Source organism: Euleptes europaea, chromosome 1 (assembly GCF_029931775.1).
Source record: "Euleptes europaea isolate rEulEur1 chromosome 1, rEulEur1.hap1, whole genome shotgun sequence".
In the NCBI taxonomy this organism is placed as follows: domain Eukaryota; kingdom Metazoa; phylum Chordata; class Lepidosauria; order Squamata; family Sphaerodactylidae; genus Euleptes; species Euleptes europaea.
The window spans coordinates 141,372,942-141,395,694 of record NC_079312.1 but is presented as its reverse complement, the minus strand read 5'-3'; the positions used below and the strand labels follow the sequence as shown (position 1 = coordinate 141,395,694).

General features: G+C 45.3%; 1 protein-coding gene across 1 annotated transcript in view; it reads left to right on the top strand.

Annotated features, from left to right (window-relative positions):
• Nucleotides 1-22,753, top strand: part of MAP2K6 (mitogen-activated protein kinase kinase 6) — a 116,867-nt gene that overhangs the window by 51,432 nt on the left and 42,682 nt on the right. The window contains exon 2 of the mRNA XM_056854220.1: nucleotides 6,779-6,845. Within this exon, the coding sequence (XP_056710198.1) occupies nucleotides 6,779-6,845 (67 nt within the window). The remainder of the gene's footprint in view (nucleotides 1-6,778; nucleotides 6,846-22,753) is intronic.

The window sequence follows — 22,753 nt, the reverse complement described above, 5'->3', positions numbered from 1 at the left end:
GGATTATGGATGAGTTGGGGATTTGAACCCAAGTCTACCTCATTTCGGTCCAGCACTCTGTACGCGGCATCACCTTGTCTCAGTGGCAGGGCTAGAAAAGACCATTATTGGTTGGATAAACGGGGATAGAGTGACCAGTGGTATGACTCATTCAGAGACAGGATTTTACAGCCTAACAAATGACATATCCGCCTGTACATGAAAGCAGCAGTCCAGCAGATGCTGTCCAGCAGGTCTGTAATAACAAAAAAGAATGGTATGAATGAGAGTGGCCATTAGTCATTGTACAGTATAGCTACAAGAACATAGCAGTCCTACATTCTGAAAGTTGCTAAGAGCTCTAATACCACCCAGTGTGGGGTGTAGAGTTCATGTATTGGACAGTTATATAGGAAACAGGCTTCATTCTTCTGTGTCGAAGACTTAATGTAAACAGCAGGGATTAGAGAAAGTGATCCTAGAAGCTGCAAGCAGAACCCTTTGTCACACTAAACGTTTGTTTTGAAACGTCAGCATTTAAAAAACTTTTCCCTTTGCATTTTCTAGATCGGGGTCCCCAACGTGGTGCCCGCCAACACCTTTCCTGGTGCCCACCAAGTGTTTTTAGAAAGTGGGTGGGCCAGGAGGGGCTTTTCTCCTGCAAGGCTTCTGACTGGCTGTGCAGATTTTTTTAAATGTTGCTTTGGCAGAAGTTGCTACCGCACCACAAGCATCTTCATTATGTGACTGAAGGTAAGTTGTGGCAGTCATTTTGTGGCTGGTTCCACCTCCTGCGGTAGTCATGTTATGGCTACACTCACCATGCTGTGTCAGAAGTCCAAACGTGCCCACCAGCTCAAAAAGATTAGGGATCCTGTTTAGATGTTCAAGGGATAGTTCATCTCTTCATTCCTATAGAACTGTTAACTACGGTTGCCAGGTCCCTCCTGGCGACCGGCAGGAGCTCCACAGGAGCGGGGCTGGAGGCGATGATCTGTGTGCCCAACACAATGATGTCATTTCTGGATTGACATGGAAGTGCTGGCATTGCGCCAGGGAAGCTCTAGAGTGCTAGAGTATCACCCGGTGCAATACCGGCGCTTCCGCCTCAACTCGGAAGCGCCGTGATCATGCTGGGTGTGTAGATTGCTCTCCTCCTCCACTGGTCTGCTTCCACCCGCCGACCAGCTGTGGGTTGGAGGGCAGCCTGGTAAATTAGTGGGCAATTGTCCACCAATTCCGGGCATTTGGGAACCCTACTGTTAACTCTCCTCTTTCTCCACTCCAAAGCATATAGCCTCTTCTCTGCAGCTGGTGATCCATAAATGTACTTGTCAGCTGGTGGTGACTATATATTTTGATCTGTTGAATGCAACACAGAAGAAGTGTGGAGATTTCTCTTCACATCTCTGTACTCATCAGAACCACTCCAGCAATCAGCTGGGGAGGCTGAATTCCTGCTACCAAATGTTGCTTGCCCTCAAGCCGACATCAGCCACCACCTCTTTGCTTTTCTTTTTCTACTGTCAGCTAAAGGCTAAAGTTCCTTGTGCACGAGGAGAAAGAAGATGGGGGCATTGGGTTTAGTTCACCAGTCTCCCTAACTTGCTGCTTGAGGACAGGGCTTCACTTGGCTTGATAGTAAAGTTGAATTTGCTGTCTTTTTTTAGATTTTTCCCAGTGAAATATATTCCAAGGTATCTGACCGGTTCTTCTGTTATCTCACATCCTGTAAGGGTCTGTATGGTCTGTTTTTCTGAGTTATTCAGATTCTCTAAAATTATTTTTCTCTTGTTTTTATTTATTCTGTATCCCGATACTCGACCATATTTCTCTATTTCCTCCATAAGATAATCTATTAATTCTGTAGCGTTCTCCGATGTTAACACTAATCATCAGCATAGCATTTTAGTTTATACTCCTCTCCATCTTCTTTCATTCCGCCAATTTTCTCATCTTGTCTTATTCTAGTTGCCAACACTTCCAGAGCCACATTGAATAATAGCGGTGAAAGTGGACATCCCTGTCTGGTGCCTTTGTTAATTTCAAATTTTTCTGTTAATTTGCCGTTGATAACTAATCTCGCTGACTGTTTTTGTTCAATGCTCTGAATCCATTTGTAAAATTTATTTCCACAATTCAACTTTTGAAGAGTCTTTAATAAAAAGTCCCATTCAATATTATCAAAAGCTTTTTCAGCATTCAAAAAAATAAAAGCTGCTTTTCTTCTGCTTGACATGCTCTATAGCATTAATGATAAAACGTACGTTGTCTCGCATAAGTCTTTTTGGGATAAACCCAGTCTGATCTGGGTGTATTACTTGTCTTATTTTCTTCTTTAGTCTATCCACCAGTATTGAAGCAAATATTTTGTAGTCCACATTTAACAAAGATATAGGTCTGTAGGAATGCATTTACCTGGGCTGAATAAAGACCTTGCATTCATGGCATTACCAATGCTGATTTCTCCACACCCATCTCTCCCCTGGCATCACATACTCTTCTGCATACCACACCTAATCCCATCATGCCTGCTATTCGCATTTACATACTGTTAACATTTACATACTAATGCTTGTCTGAATTCACTTTTCTTTACTTAAAGACAGATGGATTCACATTCTAAGCTGTATCTGAAGAAGTGAGCTGTGGCTCACGAAAGCTCATACCCTACCAGAAAATATTTTTGTTAGTCTTTAAGGTGCTACTGGTCTCTTGTCCTTTTCTACTACTGTAGGAATCTGGTTTTTGAGGATCATTGCCTTCTTTATGTATTAATGTAATATGAGCTTCTTGTCATGAATCAGGGCACTTCCCGGTTTGTGGAATATCATTCAATAACTTATGGAGATGTAAAGTTAGTTCTTCAAAACATCTGTAGTATCGAGCTGTCAGGCCATCCGGTCCCGGTGCTTTATCTGTTTTCTGTCTTGTAATAGCTGTTGTGATCTCTTGTATAGTAATATTTTGGTTCCACCATAAGTCATCTTTCTCAAATGTTTTTATCTTAGAATCCTTAATGTAATTTTCTATTTCTTCTTGGTTATGACCATTCAGATGAGATTGATATAGTTGTCATAAGAGCAGAGAATAAAAGAAAGAGGTCAGCTGTCAACTCCTTATCCAGACTCCAACACAACAAGATGGATCCCAAAAAACTCTGAGGGGCATCCATTTTGTGGAAGCAGTTCCCTCTCTGGTGTAAGTCTTGGAGACTCTCGGGCCTCCATACAGTCATCTAATGAGAGGAGGGGTCCAACTGGTCACACTGTGTTATATGACAGTCTCCCTCTATTTCCCTCCAGGCCAAAACTGGATGGGTATGTGTAGAGGTTACTTAGCTGGATTTTAGTCTTTTGCATTGTTGTATTTACAGGCCTCTGAGTTTCCCTTGTTGCTGTGTGTGTGTTAAGCGCCATCAAGTCACAGCTGACGTATGGCAACTCAGTAGGGTTTTCAAGGCAAGAGACTAACAGAGGTGGTTTGCCACTGTCTTCCTTTGCATAGCATCCCTGGTATTCCTTGGAGGTCTCCCATCCAAGTGCTAGCCAGGGCTGACCCTGCTTAACTTCTAAGCCTTGGCTAACCTGGGCCATCCAGGGTGGGGGCCCTTCTTTATTACATTATCATAAATAGTAATCCTTGGTAGTCAAATGGCCAGCTCTTGAAATAAAAATTTCTGAGGCACAGGTAGGATCTGGGGGTGAAGCTGTTTTGGTCAGGAGTTGGAGCAGGCCTAGTAGCTGAGCATGGAGACTGATCTGAGGTTGGTGGAGAGAGGCCAGCTGTTTTTTGCAGCTCTGATGGCATAACATAGCATGGAAGATACCCACTTTTCAGCTGTGTGCCTTGGATAGATAAAGGAAGGAAAAACCCTCTAGCCTTGCTGCTTGAGATTTGGAGAATTCTTGTTCTTCCTGAAGCATTAAAAAAAGGCCATTGCTGATATTACTTCTCGTTTCATTGATGAATCTGCCACCATAGTTAGGGCTGCTTCATCTGTAGATGTTCTCCAATGGTGCAAACATGTTTAAAAAGAGAGAGATAGAAGCTGATACCAAACAGTAGCAAACAATGGCAGTGAAAACCTTTAGAGAACAAGTAATGTGTGATTGATGAGAGTTTTTCTCACATGCTGGGGGTTACCGCATTATGTATTCCCAGCAATGTATTAAGAGTTTGAAAACGTTATAAAAAATACTGTTCGCACTTTGCTTGGCCCCTTTAGCTGTGAAGACGTCTTCCAACCATTTTTTAGTCGTGGCATCCAAAAACCCTTTTAAAGCGATGTTTTTTATAACATTTTCAAACTCTTAATACATCGCTGGGAAAACATAATGTGGTAACCCCCGCTGTTACTCGAATGAATCAAGATCAACAACAAAAGATTTAGCAACACATATGATAACAGACCTAGATTTGAGTCCAGCAGCACTTTAGAGACCACCAAGTTGTTTAGAGTAGACGTTTTCAAGAGTCAAAGCTTCCTTCATCGGAGAGCTTTGACTCTAGAAAGTTTATACCCCAAAAATCTTGTTGCTCTCTAAAGTGCTACTGGACTCGAATCAAGCTGTTTTACTGCAGGCTAACATAGCTACCCTCTGGAAACATATGATAACACTCTCTTAAAAAGCTCCAAGGTCTAAGTCAATAATTGTTTAAATTCTTAGAATAGATGGTAGACCTGTTAATGTTCAGCAGCACAAATTTTTAGCAGCAGGAGAGGATCAGTAACAAGCAGGATAGTGTTCTTTAAAGTACAACAGTGATATAACAGTAAGGTTTAGCAGCGGTCCATAACAAAATTTAATATTGATAATAATTCATTGCATGGCAATGTGCATGCATATAATTCTTTGTGCCTGTGCATGCATGTGAAATTTCTGGACATAAAAATAATGGTCACAATCTAACTAAAATTCAGTGTTTTATGTCCTGTTGGTTTCTGTGGGTGCAGCCATACTGTAGTGTACATGATAAAATGCTTTCTTACATGTTTCATGTTGAAATAGGTGGGACTTTAAACACTCTTAACTAGCTGAATCCTGTGCGGTTTTCCAAGGAACTGCTGAATGAGCTGAATCTCATTAAGTGACTTTCATTGACAAAGAATGTGCCACAATACATTCATTAGTGTTGAAGGCACTATAAGAAGGTGTTCCAGTTTTGCTGTAGGAGACTAACAAGACTAATCCTCTGATATTTGAAAAGAGCACAATAATTAAGATACATTTTAGGCCAGAATTAATTGTCTATATTTTCTGATGATACCCAGGTGTTTTGCAATGTACCCAAATGACATCTGAATTTATCCTGAAATTATCCTGAAAATCCTGCTGTTTTTTGCCTGATTTATGTTGTTTTTTCTGAATTTGATGTTAATGTAAATTCTTCTGTTATACTTGTCTTGACTTGTTTAACATTTTGGTTTACTTCCTAGCTCCCCTAAAGTTTAAAATAATTTGGCCTAATTTTGTTGCCTGTTTTAACATTATTCAGGTTAAATGGGTTTAAAGAACAAGTTGACATGTATATAAACAAAGATAAGCAGTGTTGTGTGACCCATGTATACTTCTGGAGGTGTCAGTGATAGGCTTGTGCCATCTACACAAACCACACAAATTCTGTGCCAACAAAACCTTGATTTTGCCCTTGGAATAAATTCTTTAATTCATGAAGTTTTGAATAAAGCAGTTAATTTGTGTCTCTTTTGCTTTCACACATTGCTGGATAATGCACTTTCAAATCATTATAGCTGTCATTTGCAACAGAAACCGGAAAATCCAGTTGTAAATGATTGCTATTGTGCATTGAGAGTGCATTATCCAATGTGTGTGAAATCAGCCTTAGTTCTGTGTGGCTTCATTTGTGATGTAATGGATTTTAAAATGCTTAAGGGTAAGGAAGGGCAAGGAAGGAACAGGACAAGGGACTGAGTGATTAGAAACAACACAGTTTTGCACAAAAGTTCTCTTGCCTGGAAGTTCTGCCTAGGGTTCCCTTTTGGGTTCCAAGTTTCCCACTTAGATTGCCTGTATATTTGCAATTTTTTCTCTGTATCGTGAAAACTAAAAATGTGCTTTTCAGTCTTCTGATGAAAGATGGTCATGCAAGGAAGATGTATCATTATGCCATGTTGAGGACAGTACTGAACAAATGCAAATGTGTGAAAAAGGAACTTTTTTTTACAAACAGCATTTAATATCTTTTAAAATAAACCTGACCAGTATAGTAGTAAAATTATTAGGAAACAGAGGAGAAGCAGAAAGAATTTTGAGGATAGGTCTGCTAACATCTAGCTATGAAACAGAATCTGAGCAAAGGAACTTTCTTTTGAGACTCAGAGTCTGATAGGGTTACCAGCTCCGGATTGGGAAATACCTGGAGATTTTGGGGATGGGTCTGAGGAGAGCAGGGTTTGGGGTGGGGAAGGACTTCAATGGGGTACAGAGTCCACCTTCCAAAGTGGCTGTTTTCTCCAGGTGGACTGATACCTGTCACCTGGAGATCAGTTATAATAGTGGCAGATACCCAGCCACTACCTTGAGGTTGGCAACCCTACTGATCCATGCTGCTTCCTCCCCTGGCCTTTTTGGCCTCTGTTCTCTGGGTATAAAAGTGAGGTGTGGTGGTGATGTGGCTTTTAGCCGCCCCTTTCTTCTTTTCTGGGGCGACCTGAGGCCCTAGATGAATATTGAGGTGGTGGTGTAACAATACAGACAAACTTTGTTACAAGGTATGACCCAAATCCAATGCAAAATGACTCTAAATGTTTCTGTCTTCCCCTTTTATTTCACAGGCAGGAAGAAAAATCCAGGGTTGAAAATACCTAAAGAAGCATTTGAACAACCACAGACAAGCTCTACGTATGTCGTGAGATCACATTGGGGTAGGGTTGAGGGGTGGGAAGAAGAATTGAAGCAGTTGTACAGAGGAAAGGATTGTTCATAGCGTTTGGAGTAGTGATTTTAATCAGAGATGATAATCATACAGCCTCTCCAAATTAGTTATTCTATACTAAGATGTGATTTTGATAGTGCATCTATTTTTCCTTTCCTTTAATGGTACAGCTCCTAGCCAATAGTCTGTGAGCGAACCACACTGAACTGCTTGGCAGAATTTTTTAAATTATTTTATATAGTTTAATTGCATATATGTTCTTTAAATTATCCTCATGTCTCTTAAATTCAAATAAACCCATTCAAATTCAAATAAATATGAAACATCTGAAGCGTTAAGTACTAATCAACTAGCATTTAAATTGCACAGAGGGGTTAGGCAAGGATGTGTTTTGGCACCTTCAATCTCTATATAAATGATCTCCATGACAGGCTTAGGCTGCCAAACACACACGCCCCTGTACTAGCAAACTTCTCTATTTCTGCTCTTATGTACGCTGATGATACCTTGTTAATAGCTCCTCTCTGGTCAGATTGTGTCGCCTGTTGAAAGCATTTGGAGATTATTGTAGCAATGAGGGTTTAACCATCAACTGTGATAAATCTAAAATGGTACTATTCACTAAGAACCCCTGACCTATCTCCTATGCTTGGCGTCTAAATGGTAATAAATTGCAGCAAACAAATACCTACAACTATTTAGGTATGTAATTTCTATCTTTGCTCTTCCTGAGGGTAGCCTTCTAAGTTTCTTATCCAAGGGCTCATAGATGGCATATTTGCCAAGCATCACGAATTTCCGCTACAGGCCAAGGAGAGCCCAGCCCTGGTGGAGGCCAATGATGGTCATCTCCTGCTATCTGGTCCAGTGACTCAAGAGTTGTGGATGCTCATCCTACAGGTGCAGCACCACCTGGAGCAGATCCATCTAGACATGGTCTGCAGCCCTGTTTCCCAATTGTGTTAGGTATGTCCTGGCTAGCCCTCCATGATCTGGTTATTTGGTGGCAATGCCTAGAGCTCCAGTTGGGTGCCCTGTTCCCACCAGACACTGGAAACTGCCATGGGGGCAATGGCCTTTCCTGAGTCAGCCGCCCTCCCAGGAGAAGGGGGCTGACCAACTACCCCCACATCAGCCCTATGACTGTGCCATCAACCTAATTTCTGGGGCGCCTATACTCTCTGTCAGAACTTAAGTGGGTAGCCCTTCGGGAGTTCCTAGATAAGAATCTGCTACGAAGATTCACCTGGCTGTCCACCTCGGCCCCGGTTCTGTTTGTCAAAAAGAAGAGTGGGGAGCTACGGCTCTGTAATGATGATCAGGCCCTGAATAAGATCACGGTACGAGATTAGTATCCACTACCACTGATCCCTGAACTGTTGGAATGCCTGCATGGGGCCACCATTAACACCAAGTTGGACCTTCAGGGGACCTAAATTTAGCACACATCCAGAGCAGGGACTAATGGAAGACAGCGTTTAGTACTAGGTATGGGCAGCTGGAGTATCTGGTTATGCCATTTGGGCTGTGCAATGCATTGGCGGTGTTCCAGAAGTTCATGAACAACATATTTCGGGACCTCCTGGATCTGTTTGTCATATACCTAGATGTCATCCTGATCTGCTTGAGTGATCCTGCCCAGTACTGGGAGCACGTACACACTGTACTGCAACGCCTCCGACAACATGGTCTCTACACAAAAGCAGAAAAATGTGCTTTTGACCTACCTGCCATGTAATTCATCTCGCCACAGGGCATACAGATGGACCCTGGGAAAGTGGAAGCAGTTCTTTCCTGGCAGGCCCCATGGAACCGGAATGATGTGCAGTGGTTTCTGAGGTTTGCCAATGACTGCAGTCAGTTCATCCCTGGTATTGCAACCCTGGCTGTACCCTTGGCCAGACTACTACAGCCCTGGAAGCTGTTATAGTGGATCTCAGAGGCCCAGCAGGCTTTTCAGTGCCTGAAAACCCAGTTTTCCACAAGACCCATATTCTGATATCCAGACCTCTGACTGGCCTTCACGGTGGAGACCTATGCATCCAGTACCGTCTGGGGGCTGTCTCAAAAAAGGGCAACATACTGAACCACTACACCCCTGTGCCTATTACTCCTGACAATTCATGCAGGCAGAGCAGAACTACACTACTTGGGAATGGTTGCTGCTAGCAATCAAGGTGGCATTTGAGGTGTGGTGACATCATTGGAGGAAGACCGCTATCCCATGATGGTTTGGACAGATCACTGGAACTTGGAACAAAACGGCTGAACCAACGACAGATCTGATGGTTTTTGTTCTGCATCCCCAGTGCCCAGAACAAGCAAGCAGATGCCTTAACCTGGAAATCTGAATACACAGACCCCCAGGGGAGGACAAGCCGCCAGCAACTATCCTGCTGCCAAAAACCTTTGCTGAAGCACTCCCCTCGGCCATGCTCCAGGAATGTATCTGGGAACAACAGGCACGAGACCCCTTTGTGCAAAGGCAGCTTCAAGCCAGACTCCTACCCAGGGGATGAATCCATACTTTGCTGTGCAGCAGGAAGTGTTGACACATCACAGCTGTGTATATGTACCCCCAAAGTGTTGAGAGGGGGTGTATTTCTATTGGTTCATGACATCACACCAGCCAGCCAATTGGGTCGATACAAAACCCTGCACCTACTGACCCATGAATTCTGGTGGCCCAGAATCCAGGCAGACATCACTCAGTATGTCTGGTTGTGTGACAAGTGCTGTCAAGTCAACAATCTGCTGGGAAACCATTAGGACTGCTTCAGCCCCTTCCCACTCCTGAGGAGCCATGGCAGTGTAAGCACATGTCCCGTAGTACTTCCTAAAGCAACCTCCACAGACAGGCAATCCAAGGAAAGTTGAGTTTATTGGAAAACATACAGGTATTCAGAGCTTGCAAAAGTAAAGGCATATACAGCAGATATACAGCAGAATATATGGAGGACTAGTGGTCATACAGGTCATAGCAGATAGTATTGGTTGGCATGGCAACCCCAGCTAGGGGGCCAGGCTCCCACGGGCATCAAAGGCTGGAAAGGAATGCAACCGTTAGATAAACAATCCTTGAGAGAGGCATCTGTGAGATAAACAATCCTTGAGAGAGGCATCTGTGAGGTATCTGTGAGGAGACATAACAGTGAGGCCTGACATCCTGCTCCCCTCAGGGCCCCTTCCCATCTCGCAAGGGAGCTGGCTTGTGGGGGTAGGCGGTATGCAAGGCGCGCACCAGGCGAGGGGCGGAGACATTGCGTGCGCGAACCCACTCATCTTGGGTGGGGGTAAAGTGTTTCCAACGAACGAGATACTGGAGGGAACCGTGATGGATACGCGAGTCCAGGATCTTTGCAACTTCGAAATGCTCCTCCCCCCCCCACCATCACTGGCTGTTCCGGGAGAGGGTCGGGATGCCATTCTGGGGAGGGCACATGGGGTTTCAGGAGACTTACGTGAAAAACGGGATGTATGCTCCTCAGTGTTTTTGGAAGGGAGAGTTCTACGGTCACAGGGTTAATGATCCGAGAAATGGGATAGGGGCCCACATATTTGGCACTGAGTTTTCTGCACGGACGGGTGGACCGGAGATTCTTGGTGGATAGGTAGGCCAAATCACCCACGTTAAAGTTCTGGCTGGGAGACCTGTGTTTGTCAGCCTGAGCTTTGTATTTACGTTTAGCACTCTCAAGGTTTTTCACCAGCCAGGGCCAGGTGGTCTGAATCGTATGCACCCAAGCCGCCACGCCCTCGTCGCCCTCCTCCCCCGAAACATCAGCATGGCCAATTGGACTGAAGTCCTGGCCATAGACGGCTTGAAATGGGCTAAAACCTGTGGATTGATGTACAGCGTTGTTAAAGGCATATTCAGCAAAAGGTAATAGTTCAACCCAATCATCCTGGTGGTAACTGACGTAGCAACGAAGATAACATTCTAGTACAGCATTAACACGTTCAGTTTGCCCATCCGTTTGAGGATGGAAAGCACTAGACAGACCCTGTTCCACCCCCACCAGTTTAAGGAAAGCTTTCCAAAACTTTGCCACATAGCTACTTCCGCGGTCGCTTACAATCTTGCGCGGAAAGGAATGCAGTCGGAAGACATGTGACACAAAGAGGCGGGCCAGTTTTGGGGCGGAAGGAATACCTGCGCACGGGACGAGGTGCACCTGTTTCGAGAACAGGTCGGTAATAACCCACAAAACGGTTTTCCCCTCGCTGAGAGGGAGATCAGTCATAAAATCCATAGTGATTACCTCCCAAGGCTTGGAGGGGATTTCTAACGGTTGCAATAGTCCCGAGGGTTTTTCTTGGGCCCGTTTAACGGTGGCACATATCGGGCAACTGCGGATGAACGAGTCCACGTTGGCATGCATGCCCGCCCACCAAAACTGCCTGCGTAATAAGAAGCATTTTCAAAAACCCAAAGTGCCCTGCGGTTTTGGCTCCATGGGCTAGTTGCAGGACTCCCTTTCGCAACCCCTTAGGTACATATAATTTGGAGTCCTTGTACCAATAACCACCCCGTTCCAGTAGAGAAGTGGGAAGTGTCTGAGCTGAGAGTTCCGCTTGGCATTGGGAACGAAGAGAGTCTAGGAAAGAGGCAGGTAGATCCATTTCACCCTGTTAGATGGGTGGGACATGGTCAAGTTGCTGAGCTGGAGGGGAGACTGGAGGCGAGGAAGGGGGTTGCACAACCGGCTCGACCTGGGGCTTGGGCATCGGAGGAGCGGATGGAGCAGGAGAGGGAGTCAGACCTGAGTCTCGGGTAGAAGTCCCCCCCCTCGAGCGTTCATTCCGACTGGCTCAGAGCGGGATTGGAGTTGGGTTTGTGACCTGGTTTGGATCGCCAGAGTAGGGAGTACTCCCCTGTGCGCAGGGGAAAAGAGCGATTCAGTGGGGCGGTCTACTTTGGTAGGGTATTGGGGAAGCCGGGATAGGGCATCTGCCAGCACGTTTTGTTTCCCCGGAACATGCTTGAGCACAAAATGGAATTGAGCAAAGAAGTCAGCCCAGCGTAGCTGCTTCGCGGACAGTTTACGGGTTCCAGTGAGAGCCTCCAGATTTTTGTGATCTGTCCAAACTTCAAAGGGAACCTTGGAACCCTCGAGGAATTGCCTCCAAGTAGTGAGGGCATGGTAGACAGCGGCTGCCTCTTTTTCCCAAATGGGCCAGTTCAGCTGAGAGTGCGCAAACTTTTTGGAGAAATAATTGCAGGGGTGTAATAAACCGTCTTTACCCTGTTGTAAGAGAGCACCTCCCATAGCTACGTTGGAAGCATTCACTTGTACTATGAACATGTGTTCAGGGTCAGGATGTTTTAGCACGGGTTCAGAGGTGAACAGTTGTTTAAGGGTTTCAAAAGCGGCTTGGCATTTGGGAGTCCATAGGATTTTTGCTGTGGGTAACGTGGCCGAAGTCCCTTTTCCCTTAGTCTTAAGTAGGTCAGTGATTGGGAGTGCTACTTGGGCGAAATTGGGAATGAACCCTCGATAAAAGTTGGCAAAGTCTAGGAATTGCTGCACTTGTTTGCGGGTTGAGGGCGGATCCCAATCGATTACTGACTGTACTTTGGCAGGGTCCATGGTGAGACCTTGGTGCGAAATGATGTAACCCAAGAATGCCAATCGTTCTTGGTGAAATTCACATTTGGATGCTTTAGCATAGAGCTGGTTGTCTCTGAGGCGTTGTAACACTTCCCTCACCAAAGCAACATGCTCGTCCATAGAGTTGGAATAGATAAGGATATCATCTAGATACACTACCACGCCTCGGTATAACAAGTCATGTAAGATCTCATTAATAAACTGCATGAAGACCCCCGGGGCCCCCTGTAATCCGAATGGCATCACAAGAAATTCAAACATACCGAAACAGCTGGAAAAGGCTGTGAGGGGTTCGTCTCCATCACGAATTCTGACTCAATAATAAGCTTCGACTAAGTCCAGTTTGGTGAAAATGCGCCCCTCCTTTAGTTGCCCTAAGATGTCCGAAATTAAAGGAATGGGGTAGGCATTGGTTTGAGTAACTGCATTGAGTTTCCGAAAATCGATGCATAAGCGTAAATCACCCGTTTTCTTACGAACAAAGAAAGCGGGGGCTGAGTTAGGGGCGGAAGAGGGCCGTATAAACCCTCGTGCGACGTTCTTGTCTAAAAGTCCCGCAACACGGTACGCTCAATAGCGCTCATGGGGTAAATTTTACTCTTGGGGAGCTTACTATCCCCCACCACCTCAATGGCGCTGTCCGTTCTGCGGTGTGGGGGGGGGTAGTGCATCACATTCCTTTGCATCAAAAACGTCCGCAAAGTCCCGATATTCAACGGGTAGCAAAGAAGGGGTGTGTGTCAGAGACCACTGCCGAGGCTGTCGGAAGGACAACAGCGACTTCGTGGCAGTGTGGGGCGCAGCCAGGATCAGAGAACATGATAGTATTGGCTTTCCAGTCTATAGAAGGGTTGTGCCCTTTGAGCCAGTTTATTCCCAAGATGACTTCGTACCGGATGGGGGCTATGGTAAAGTCGATTTGTTCCCAATGAGTGCCAATACCTATCGCCACCCTACGGTGGCGACAGTTGACTGGGCCCCCCCCGAAAGCTACTACCATCCATTTGAGCAAATTGGATGGGATTGGCAGTGTCTCGGATTTGACTACAAGCACTTTGAAAGTGGCCTCATTGATTAGGGAGCGCCCACAGCCAGAGTCTATGAGTGCTTTGACATGTATTTGGGGGCCCTTTTTGTAATGTTGTAACACTATGTCCACATATACAGTATTTTCGACTTCACTCACCATAACAGAAGCATTGGGTTTCGCAGGAGAAGCTGCAGAGGTCTGCGGTGTCGCTCCGCTCACCACAGACCCTTCCCGTTTTTTGACAGATCGAGAGGAGATTCCAAATTGAGCGCCGGGGGGTTCCAGGTGTGATCCTCATCCGAAGAAGGAGAGCTGTCCCCCAGTGGGGCATTTGTAATCCGCGACCCAGGTGGGTCGGTAGACGTAGTGTCACTGGGAGTTTCTCCGACATGAAGTGCAGAGGGTGTGTGTCGTCCCGGAGCAGCGCTATGGGTGGATGCCGTGCCTCTGCGTTGTGGTCTCCCCCTGGTCCGGGGGGGTCCGTCTGGTCGGGGAGGAGGTGCGAGGTCCGGACGGCGTGGACAGGTCGCCACAAAGTGGCCCGTATTGCCGCAAACGAGACAGGCTTCTCTTTGGAACTGGGATTCGCGGTCCTGCGCGGGCCGTGTTGGTCTCCGCGGGGTGGGGGCTGCCACTTTAGGAGGAGATTTTTGACGACTGCTCCCCTTTCTGGTCCTGCGTCGGACCAGGGATATAAACTGACGGCGGCTTTCTACCTCCTCTGCCAGTAAAATCCAATCTTCCAGGGTGTCGGGGTCCCGTTGCATGTACGCCCAGTTCAGAATGTCAGGGTGTAGAGCTTCTCGGAAGTAATGTATTCGGGTGGCTTCAGGCCAATCCACAATTTTACTGGCAAGTTGTTGGAACTCATGTGCGAATTCTCAAACGGGAGTAGAGCCTTGCCGGAGTTCGGCTTTGGCCCTTTCTCCCAAGAAGAGATCCTCGAACCGCCTCCGCAGGGCAAACATGAAATTGTTGAGAGCGCGAATGGATCGGGCCCGAGTGTCAAACTGGAGGACCATCCAATCAGCCGCTTTCCCTGTTAGCAGAGAGGCAACGAATCGAACACGGCTGTCTTCAGTGAGGAAGTACTATCCTTGTTCCCTCATGTAACTATCTACATGATGCAGGAAACAGGGTAGGGATTCGACCGAGCAGTCGTAGGTCACCCTACACAGAGGCCTCTTCCATTGTATAGGCAGTGGAGCAGGCGGCTGCCCTGGAGGCGGCGGAAACGGTGCTCCAGGGGCCAGCAACGCAGGTGCCCCGGGAGCCGGTAAACTGGGATCGCCAGGAGCCGGCACCCCTGGCTGGGCTGGCGCTGGTTGGGCCAGCGCTGGTTGGCCTGGCTGGGCCGGCGCTGGTTGGCCCGGCTGGGCCGGCGCTGGTTGGCCCGGCTGGTTGGGCTGTTAGAGCTTGTTGCAAACGCTCGTTTTCATGAAGCAACCGTTCCATTTGACCCTGCAGATGGGCCATACGATCATTCAAGTCCCGATTTTGGTCCCTCAGGAGGCGCATTTCGTCCCCAGCTCCCCCCGTGCGTCGGGACTGACTCGAAGATCAGTAGCCCAGTGAGATCCGTCACCGTATAAGTCTTCTTCGTCAGAGTAGTCCGATTCTGGCAGACGTTCCGCAAGGTGCCGTGCGCGTTGTGTGGTGTGAGACGGGGCAAAGGTTGGGGAAAATGTGGATCCGAATGAGAATCCAAATCCTACAGTGTCTTTAGGACGTACGGCCGCGGCCGCTCGCGCTCGATCGACGGCTAATTGCTGTTCTTTGTTGGCCTGAGCCTTGGCCGCCGCCGCATCCTCCGCTCGTAACTGTTCCTCGGCCTTCTTTTGGTCTGCGAGTGCTTGGTCATTAAAATTCATCATAGACCTACCGCGTTCCCAGGCTACACCTGCATTGTAGTGAAAGTGGACTTGTTCACCAAAGTGGCCTACTTCTTCCCCTGTGATGGCCTTCCCTCTACTTGTGAGACCACTCACCTGTACCTACAAAATGTCTTCTGACTCCATGGCTTCCCAGTGTACCTGATTTTGAACTGAGATGTACAATTCATATCCCTCTTCTGGCGTGCTTTGGGCACTCTGTTACATCTATCCTCTGCTCATTATCCCCAGTCAGATGGAATGGACCAATGCCACGCTAGAGCAGTACTTGTGGTGCTACAGCAATTACCAGCAGGAAAACTGGGCTGCTTTACTGCCACTGGCCGAATTCATATACAACAATGCTGTGCATACCTCCACCCCACAAACACCGTTCATGGCCAACTTCAGAATCCACCCTTAGTTTTCCCCCTGGGCTGCCCTGGCCTTGTTTGTTCCCTTCACCAATGAGTTCATCCAAGAACTACCAGATCCTTTAAGAACAATTGGAGAAGGCCAAGGAAGCCGCTGGCCAGGTATGACTTACTACCTGTCACCTCCAGACCTAATGACCCTTGCAGAAGTTGGACACCTGGTTCATTGGCCTTCTCCAGATCCTGGAACAAGTCAACCCTGTGGTGTACTGTCTGCACCTGCCCTCCATGACACACATTCATCTGGTCTTCCACCACTCCCTGTTGACCCCAACTGCTCCCCCACACCCATTGCAGACCTCTGCACTGGCTTTGGCTCCAGTCATTGTTGAGGAGCAGGCGGAATACACGGTCGCAGACATCCTGGACTCACACAGCCAGCAGAGAAAGCGCCAATACTTGGTGGACTGGAAGGGTTATGGACCGGAGGAGCACTCCTGAGAACCCGCGAACTATCTCCATGCACTGGCTCTCATCCATCACTTCCACCACACCTACCACCACAAACCAGGCCCTAGTCCATCTAGCATTGGAGGACCCATGATGATGTGATGGGTCAGACTGACTAGACATCCTCAGATGAGGAAAAGATGGAGGCAGAAAGCAGTTTGAGAACAGAGGAGCATCAGCAGCAAGCTGCAGAGCAGCCACAAGCAGGAGAGCAGCCACAAGCTGAAGAGACCTCACCATGGCTCAGGGGATTCAGCTGTGCCTGAGGCCCAGCCACCACCACCACTGGAAGGATCAAATAGGTCACCAAAGCCTCTGGAATGCAGGTCTCAAAGGCTCAGACCTAAGGTTGAGCAAGAGGTTATTGAGCGAGTGTAGAACACTAGCCATCAGTGATAATGAAGGTTGATGTGCTCCACTGAACAGGATTTAAGCAGGAAGCAAAACAAGCTTTATGTGGGAGTAAGTAGTTGCACCCGCTTTGTGTACTTCTTGATCCCCTGAACTTCTCTTTACCCTGACCTTGGAGCTGGACCTGACCCTAACTTTGGATTGCCCTTCTGATACTGATGCTCAGGAATTGGATTGGAATAAAATGGTGCCTGATCTTGGACTGGCGTTATGATTATGCTAGCCACCTCTTGGCCCTTGTATCAGCTGGCTTACTTGTCCAGTGATGTTGCAAATGTATTTTGAGGGCATTTCAAGCTTGTGACAATGATTGATGGTTTGGCATGGCTTTCATTCCCCATGGATGGGTTGATTTGCAAATAAGGTGGTGATGTGCCTGCTCTCTGACAATGACCACAGTCCATAGAATTACAACCATTGTAGTGCTTTTCACTAATTATTTAAATGGCAAACTTACAATGTTTCAAAAGTAGTTCCTGATGATGCTCAGGGAGGTTGGCTGCATTTTAGCAAGAAAACAGTCACAACCTCTGGTTTGGAAATACTGAAAGCAGTTCCATAAAGTACCACACTAAAGTAGTAATCTTCAGTTTGCTTTACTCAAAGGCAGGCTGTTGGCATATTGTGTTCTCAAGTGTCATGTCATTGACAAATCTTGTGATAAAGGCAGTGAGCAAAGGGCAGGGGCACTGTGAAAATCCTCAAGAGCAACACTGACTACTTGGTTCCTGATACCGCCTTGTTTGCTTAATTGGTCATCTAGCATTAACTCTTGACATAGGATAAAAGAGAATACATATGAATACTTGGAAACAAATCTCATTTGTTTCAGGTAAATGTGTTTGTATTGCAACCTAGGGGAGAGTAACTTATTGGTTGCTGAAGGTCCCTTGGCAATTAATTAGGTAGCTTTTATCACTGTCCCAAGCTAGAGATGGATTATATCAAACAGTCCTTTCTCTTTAACTTGTCCCATCTGGTGCTGGACCTGAGCAACACCATATTATTTTGTCTTTACTGTGTTTGTTGCATTCCCTTCTTTCTAAAAGAGGTCTGTTTTTGTTCTTCTCTGAATGCCGTCATCCAGGCTAAGCACTTATGACCCTCCCCCTTCCTTTCTGCTCCCTCCTCAGCAGGCAAAGCAGCACTAAAAGGAAGAAAATTAAGCTTGATCTTTACCAGGAACTAGATGCTAATGTTGATGGAAGTACATGTTGAGGAAGTACATGTTGAAGTTTCCATTATACTGAATTTTTAAAAAGTTATTTGGCACAGCAGATTTTTCTTTGATCTTTTAAAAAGGGCCCCATATCAGCCCGGCCTTTGGAGGGTGGGGTAAAAATATAATAAATAAATAAATAAATCCCCATGTCCAGATATCTTAGTGGGTGTCAAAGAGCTCCAACCAGCCTCCACCAGCTGGAGCTGCTTTGGTCAAAAGTTTCCCAAAAAGACAAAACCTTGAACTCCAGGCTTTCACCCCAAGTTCAAGGAGTAGCTGCCACCAGCCCTTTACTAAAGGTTGAGCTCCAGGGAAAGGATAAGGGCAATCCCCTCCCAACTCACTTCAAAAGTTAAGTGCAACACTTACCCTGCAAGGTAGAGTCCTTGCTGGGGAAAAGATTTCACTCCAAAAAATGTCTTAGGTTTTTGGTAGGTGGTTTTGCACTCACACAAGGCACTTAGAATTTAGGCTTGGAATCTCAAAATCAAAAGACAGTCTATTTAAAGCAGTGGTTCCCAACCTTTTTTTGACCAAGGACCACTAGGACTTTTTTGTTCGGTGCAGGGACCCCAAGGTTCAAAATAAAAATTCCGAGAATTTGAAAATAAACTTTAATCATAACTGTGAGTTAAACATTAAACTTAGAATAATATTTGAATATATTTTTTATAATAGAGAACTTTTAATTGAAAATATTAATTTATTTTGGGTTTATAACTTTGTTTCGTGGACCTTAATTTAGTTCTCGCGGACCCCTGGGGGTCCATGGACCCCCAGTTGGGAACCAGTGATTTAAAGGCTAACAATTTATTTATCAGATTTATGCTGGTTTACAGGAAAGAAAAAGTCATGAAGTTTTAAGCAAGAAAATAATAAACCATTTAGCATAGCTAACTAATACATTCAAAAGCCTTTTTGATTCAAAAGGATTGGCAAAGGTTTCTTGCATCAGATATATAGTTACCAAGTTCCAAAGATGCTTCCAGCATTCAAGAGTTTCAAAAGATTGTACAAAGGTTTCTCCAAGCAGGTCAGCTTGACCAGAGTTTTCCCCTCAAGGGCCAAAATCAAATGGGTTCTGATGCCGCCAGCACAGCTCTCCTGCTGTACCCCAAAGCATGCATAGTTTGCTTAGGACTGGTTTGTCCTTATATCTGTTTTCTCAAAGGGATGAGCTCATAGAAACCAATTGAGAAAACGAAAGCAATTAGCTGGTAATTAATCGCTTGGTCAGAAATGCTGACTCCTTAATTGATGTGTTCAGGTGAGGAAGCTTACAGAACTACCTGCACCTGGACATTGTCATGATGGCTGACCGATTAGTTACTATGGCAATGCACGGCCTTGCATTCCAGAAAGGGGAGAAAAAGGTTTAATGAGAATCAGCTGGTTACCCATCACGCTCTCTCCACAAAAGCAGCCCTCAAAAGGAAACTTATTTTGCTGGTCTAAAATCTCAATAACACAGAATTCATAGGCCTCTAGGCCTGAACCAAAAGAAATCATACAATCCAAGAAATTGAGAGACCTCAACTTCTTGACAGTGGGGACATTAGATAAGCTTGTTAATATAAGAATATCTAGAATAGTGAAAATGTTTCTTGGGTACAGAAGGGATAGACTCAGGACATGAAGGATGCTGTGCCAAGAACAGAGGTCTGTAAAATTATGTGACAGGAATGGATTTTTAGAGATCAGGTGGAAAAGAAAGATAAAGCTGGTTATCATCTGTACTGGTGACACCTCAGCCTGTACCTCCTGATGACCTCTCCCAGTGGCTTCATATAGATATTAAATAGCATCGGTGAATAAAATGGAACCCTGAGGAACCCTGCAGACCTACAGCTAAGGGGTGGGGCAGGAATCTCCCAACATTATCTTCTGATACCTGCCCCCATAGGACTCTAACCACTGTAACACAGTTCCCCTTAGTCCCAATGCTGAGAGGTGGCTCAATGGGATACTATGGCTGATAGTATCAAAGGCTGCGGAGAAATTCAGATGAACTAGCCGAGTCACATTCCTCCTGTCTAGCTGTCATCAACCAAGGCTACCACAGCAGTCTCTGTTCCAAATCCCAGCCCGAAGTCAGATTGAAATGGGTCCACAAAGTTACTCCCCATCCTGCTATAATGTATAGAAGAACTTGTCTTATGTTAAGATATCAGTGTTCACATTTATCATTGGCTCCACAGCTTCATGTAATCAGCTGTTGATGAGGAACTAAACCAGTGGTGGCCCTTTTCACTAGCAACCACACACTTATTGTAATGTCTGAGATAACTTAACAACAGGCCATTCTCAATAGTAAAGCCATAATTAAACCTTTCCATGATATCCCAGAGAGAAACCTATCCAGAGGGGTGCATCTAACCATCCTCCAAGGAGTATTCCTGCAGCCTAAGGAGGCTTCCTACTGCATAAGGGAGTAGGGAGAGGCAGAACCCTAACCTGTCCATCACAGTGACATTTCCATAATTAAAAGATATGTAAAAATACTGGGATGGATCCTACCCCTATCCTACCACCCTCTGAAGTGGCTCTTCCATTGGATGAAGAGCCACTTCAGAGGGTGGTAGGATAGGGGTAGGATCCATCCCAGTATTTTTACATATCTTTTAATTATGGAAATGTCACTGTGATGGACAGGTTAGGGTTCTGCCTCTCCCTAAGAGCTGATGGAATTTTAGTGAGAGACAATGGGAAAACAGCAGCTAAGAGAAGCAGTTGGGAGTTGGCAGCTGGAGAGTTGAGAGAGTTGAGAGGAGGTCTGACTGAGTGAAACCATAGATAAGAGCAGCTTATTGCAGGCTGAAAATAGTCAGTTTGTAACGAAAGGATCCCAGTTGCAGGAATAGGACCACAGCACAGAAGTTCAATGGAAGCAAAACGTTGTAACTTCTACCTTACTTCCTTCAGTGTTATGTTGATACCATAAATAAAAGCTAACTTCTCGTTTAATCCTATGGGTTGTGTGTCTAAAGGATAGAAACACACACAATTTAGTATCTTGGCCTCTCTCTCTCTCTCTCTCTCTGTCTCTCTCTCTGTGTGTGAATATATTTATTCATATATAGGAATAAATATATAATTATTCATATATAGGATATGAATAAATGGTGGCAGAGTGTGAATGGAACAGTGTTTGAGCACCCAACCCCAATAACTCTCTGTGAGTGAGGGTCTGTTGTTAAAGGGGGCTGGGCTACCCTGTCTGCTGCTGTCTCTGTGAATGAGAGAGGTGTGAAATGGTCATGAGTCTGTATTTTAAAAGAGACAGGAAGGGTAGCTTGTGACGTCCTGACCTACGTGTACCCTGAACCTGAGAGAGAGAGAGAGGGATTTTTTGGGAGAGGAGGGGAGGCACCCTGTGTGAGTGTAGAAGGGTCCTCACAATCACCTACATATATATGTATAATGTTCCCTCAGCCAATACTTAGCACTCTTAAGAGATGCAGAAAGCACTGCCAGTTAGCATGCATGACCCACACACAAAGTGTGAAAGCTTTGGATTTACCTGGCCAATTTAAACACCTCTTTTTTGTCTGTGCCATTCTGTATCCTGGTATTTTAATATGCATTAGGACTGTTAGAAAAAGCATGGCCAATCGTTTATGTTCCATGACTGATCAAAAGGGGATTTATATCACAGCTCATGTTGCCCGCCTTAGTGTTAGTTATTTATGTCAAGCACTAATACAAGAAAAATACCATCTGTTCCAGGCTGCTTATAAATGGGCCATTTCTTATTTATGGAAAAATATAATATCTTTTTTTAAGGTTACCTGTTTTTAACTTCATTCTTGCTGCCTCATAACATTTCATAGTCCTGTTTTCCATTAGTAGGATCCTTGTGGAAAACTTAGCTTCACTTTACAGATTGTTTATATTTTAAATTGCAGAGCATCTCTATATTTAATTCTGAATATGGTCTCAGAGTGTGGATCAAAAAATCTACATAGTGGGGTCATGTACAGATACGAGGGATTTTTCTACAAACTCAGGGGTCACCTATGTTTGCAGACATTTTAAAAACTACCCAAACTGGAGAAGCAAGGTCTGTACAAATGCAGACATCACAACTGAAACAAACAAAAAATGATGACCATCATCTACTAAGACCACAAACAGCATTTACAACTAGACATTTTTTAGGGGGTCAATCAAGAGGAGGGAGGAAGAAACAGTGGAAGGAGGGTTGGGAAAAGGTGGAGGACATGCTAAAAGCGGAGGGAGCAGTGTGGCAAGGAAGAGAAGAGGAGATGTAGTGATGGTACAGCAGCAGTAGGAGGCATAACGGGCAAATGAGAAGGTGCAGTGGTAGTGAGGAGAGGAAGTGAGGACCAGTAGTTACAACAACTCACAAGCCTTTATTGGCATATAAAAAGGAAGAACATACATTAGGATAAATTCGAGTACAAATAAATAAAATTGGATAAAACCATCCCAAATCAGCCATTAAGGAAAGCTACACACCATTCACGATACCTGATTGCTAACTGTAAGAACCTTGCAACTGATTCAGTTATTTTTGGGTTTTGTATGGTCATCAGATAGGATGGCCTGATTTCATCAGAGAGCCATTCCCTGTTTACAAACAGCGGGTCAATTAACTGGGATCGGCTACAAGCATAAAAACAGTTTAAAAGGACATGCACAAGGGATTCAATCTCACCATTCCCACAAGGGCAAACTGTCCGCAAATGGGATTTTATTAAATCTTCCATATAACAAGACAGAGGGTAGTGCATTTAGCCTGACAAGCTTATATGCTCTATGCTGTTGGACCAGAAGTTGCACAGAAAGTTGTTCAGAAATAAATTGTTCTTTCCTTATAGAAA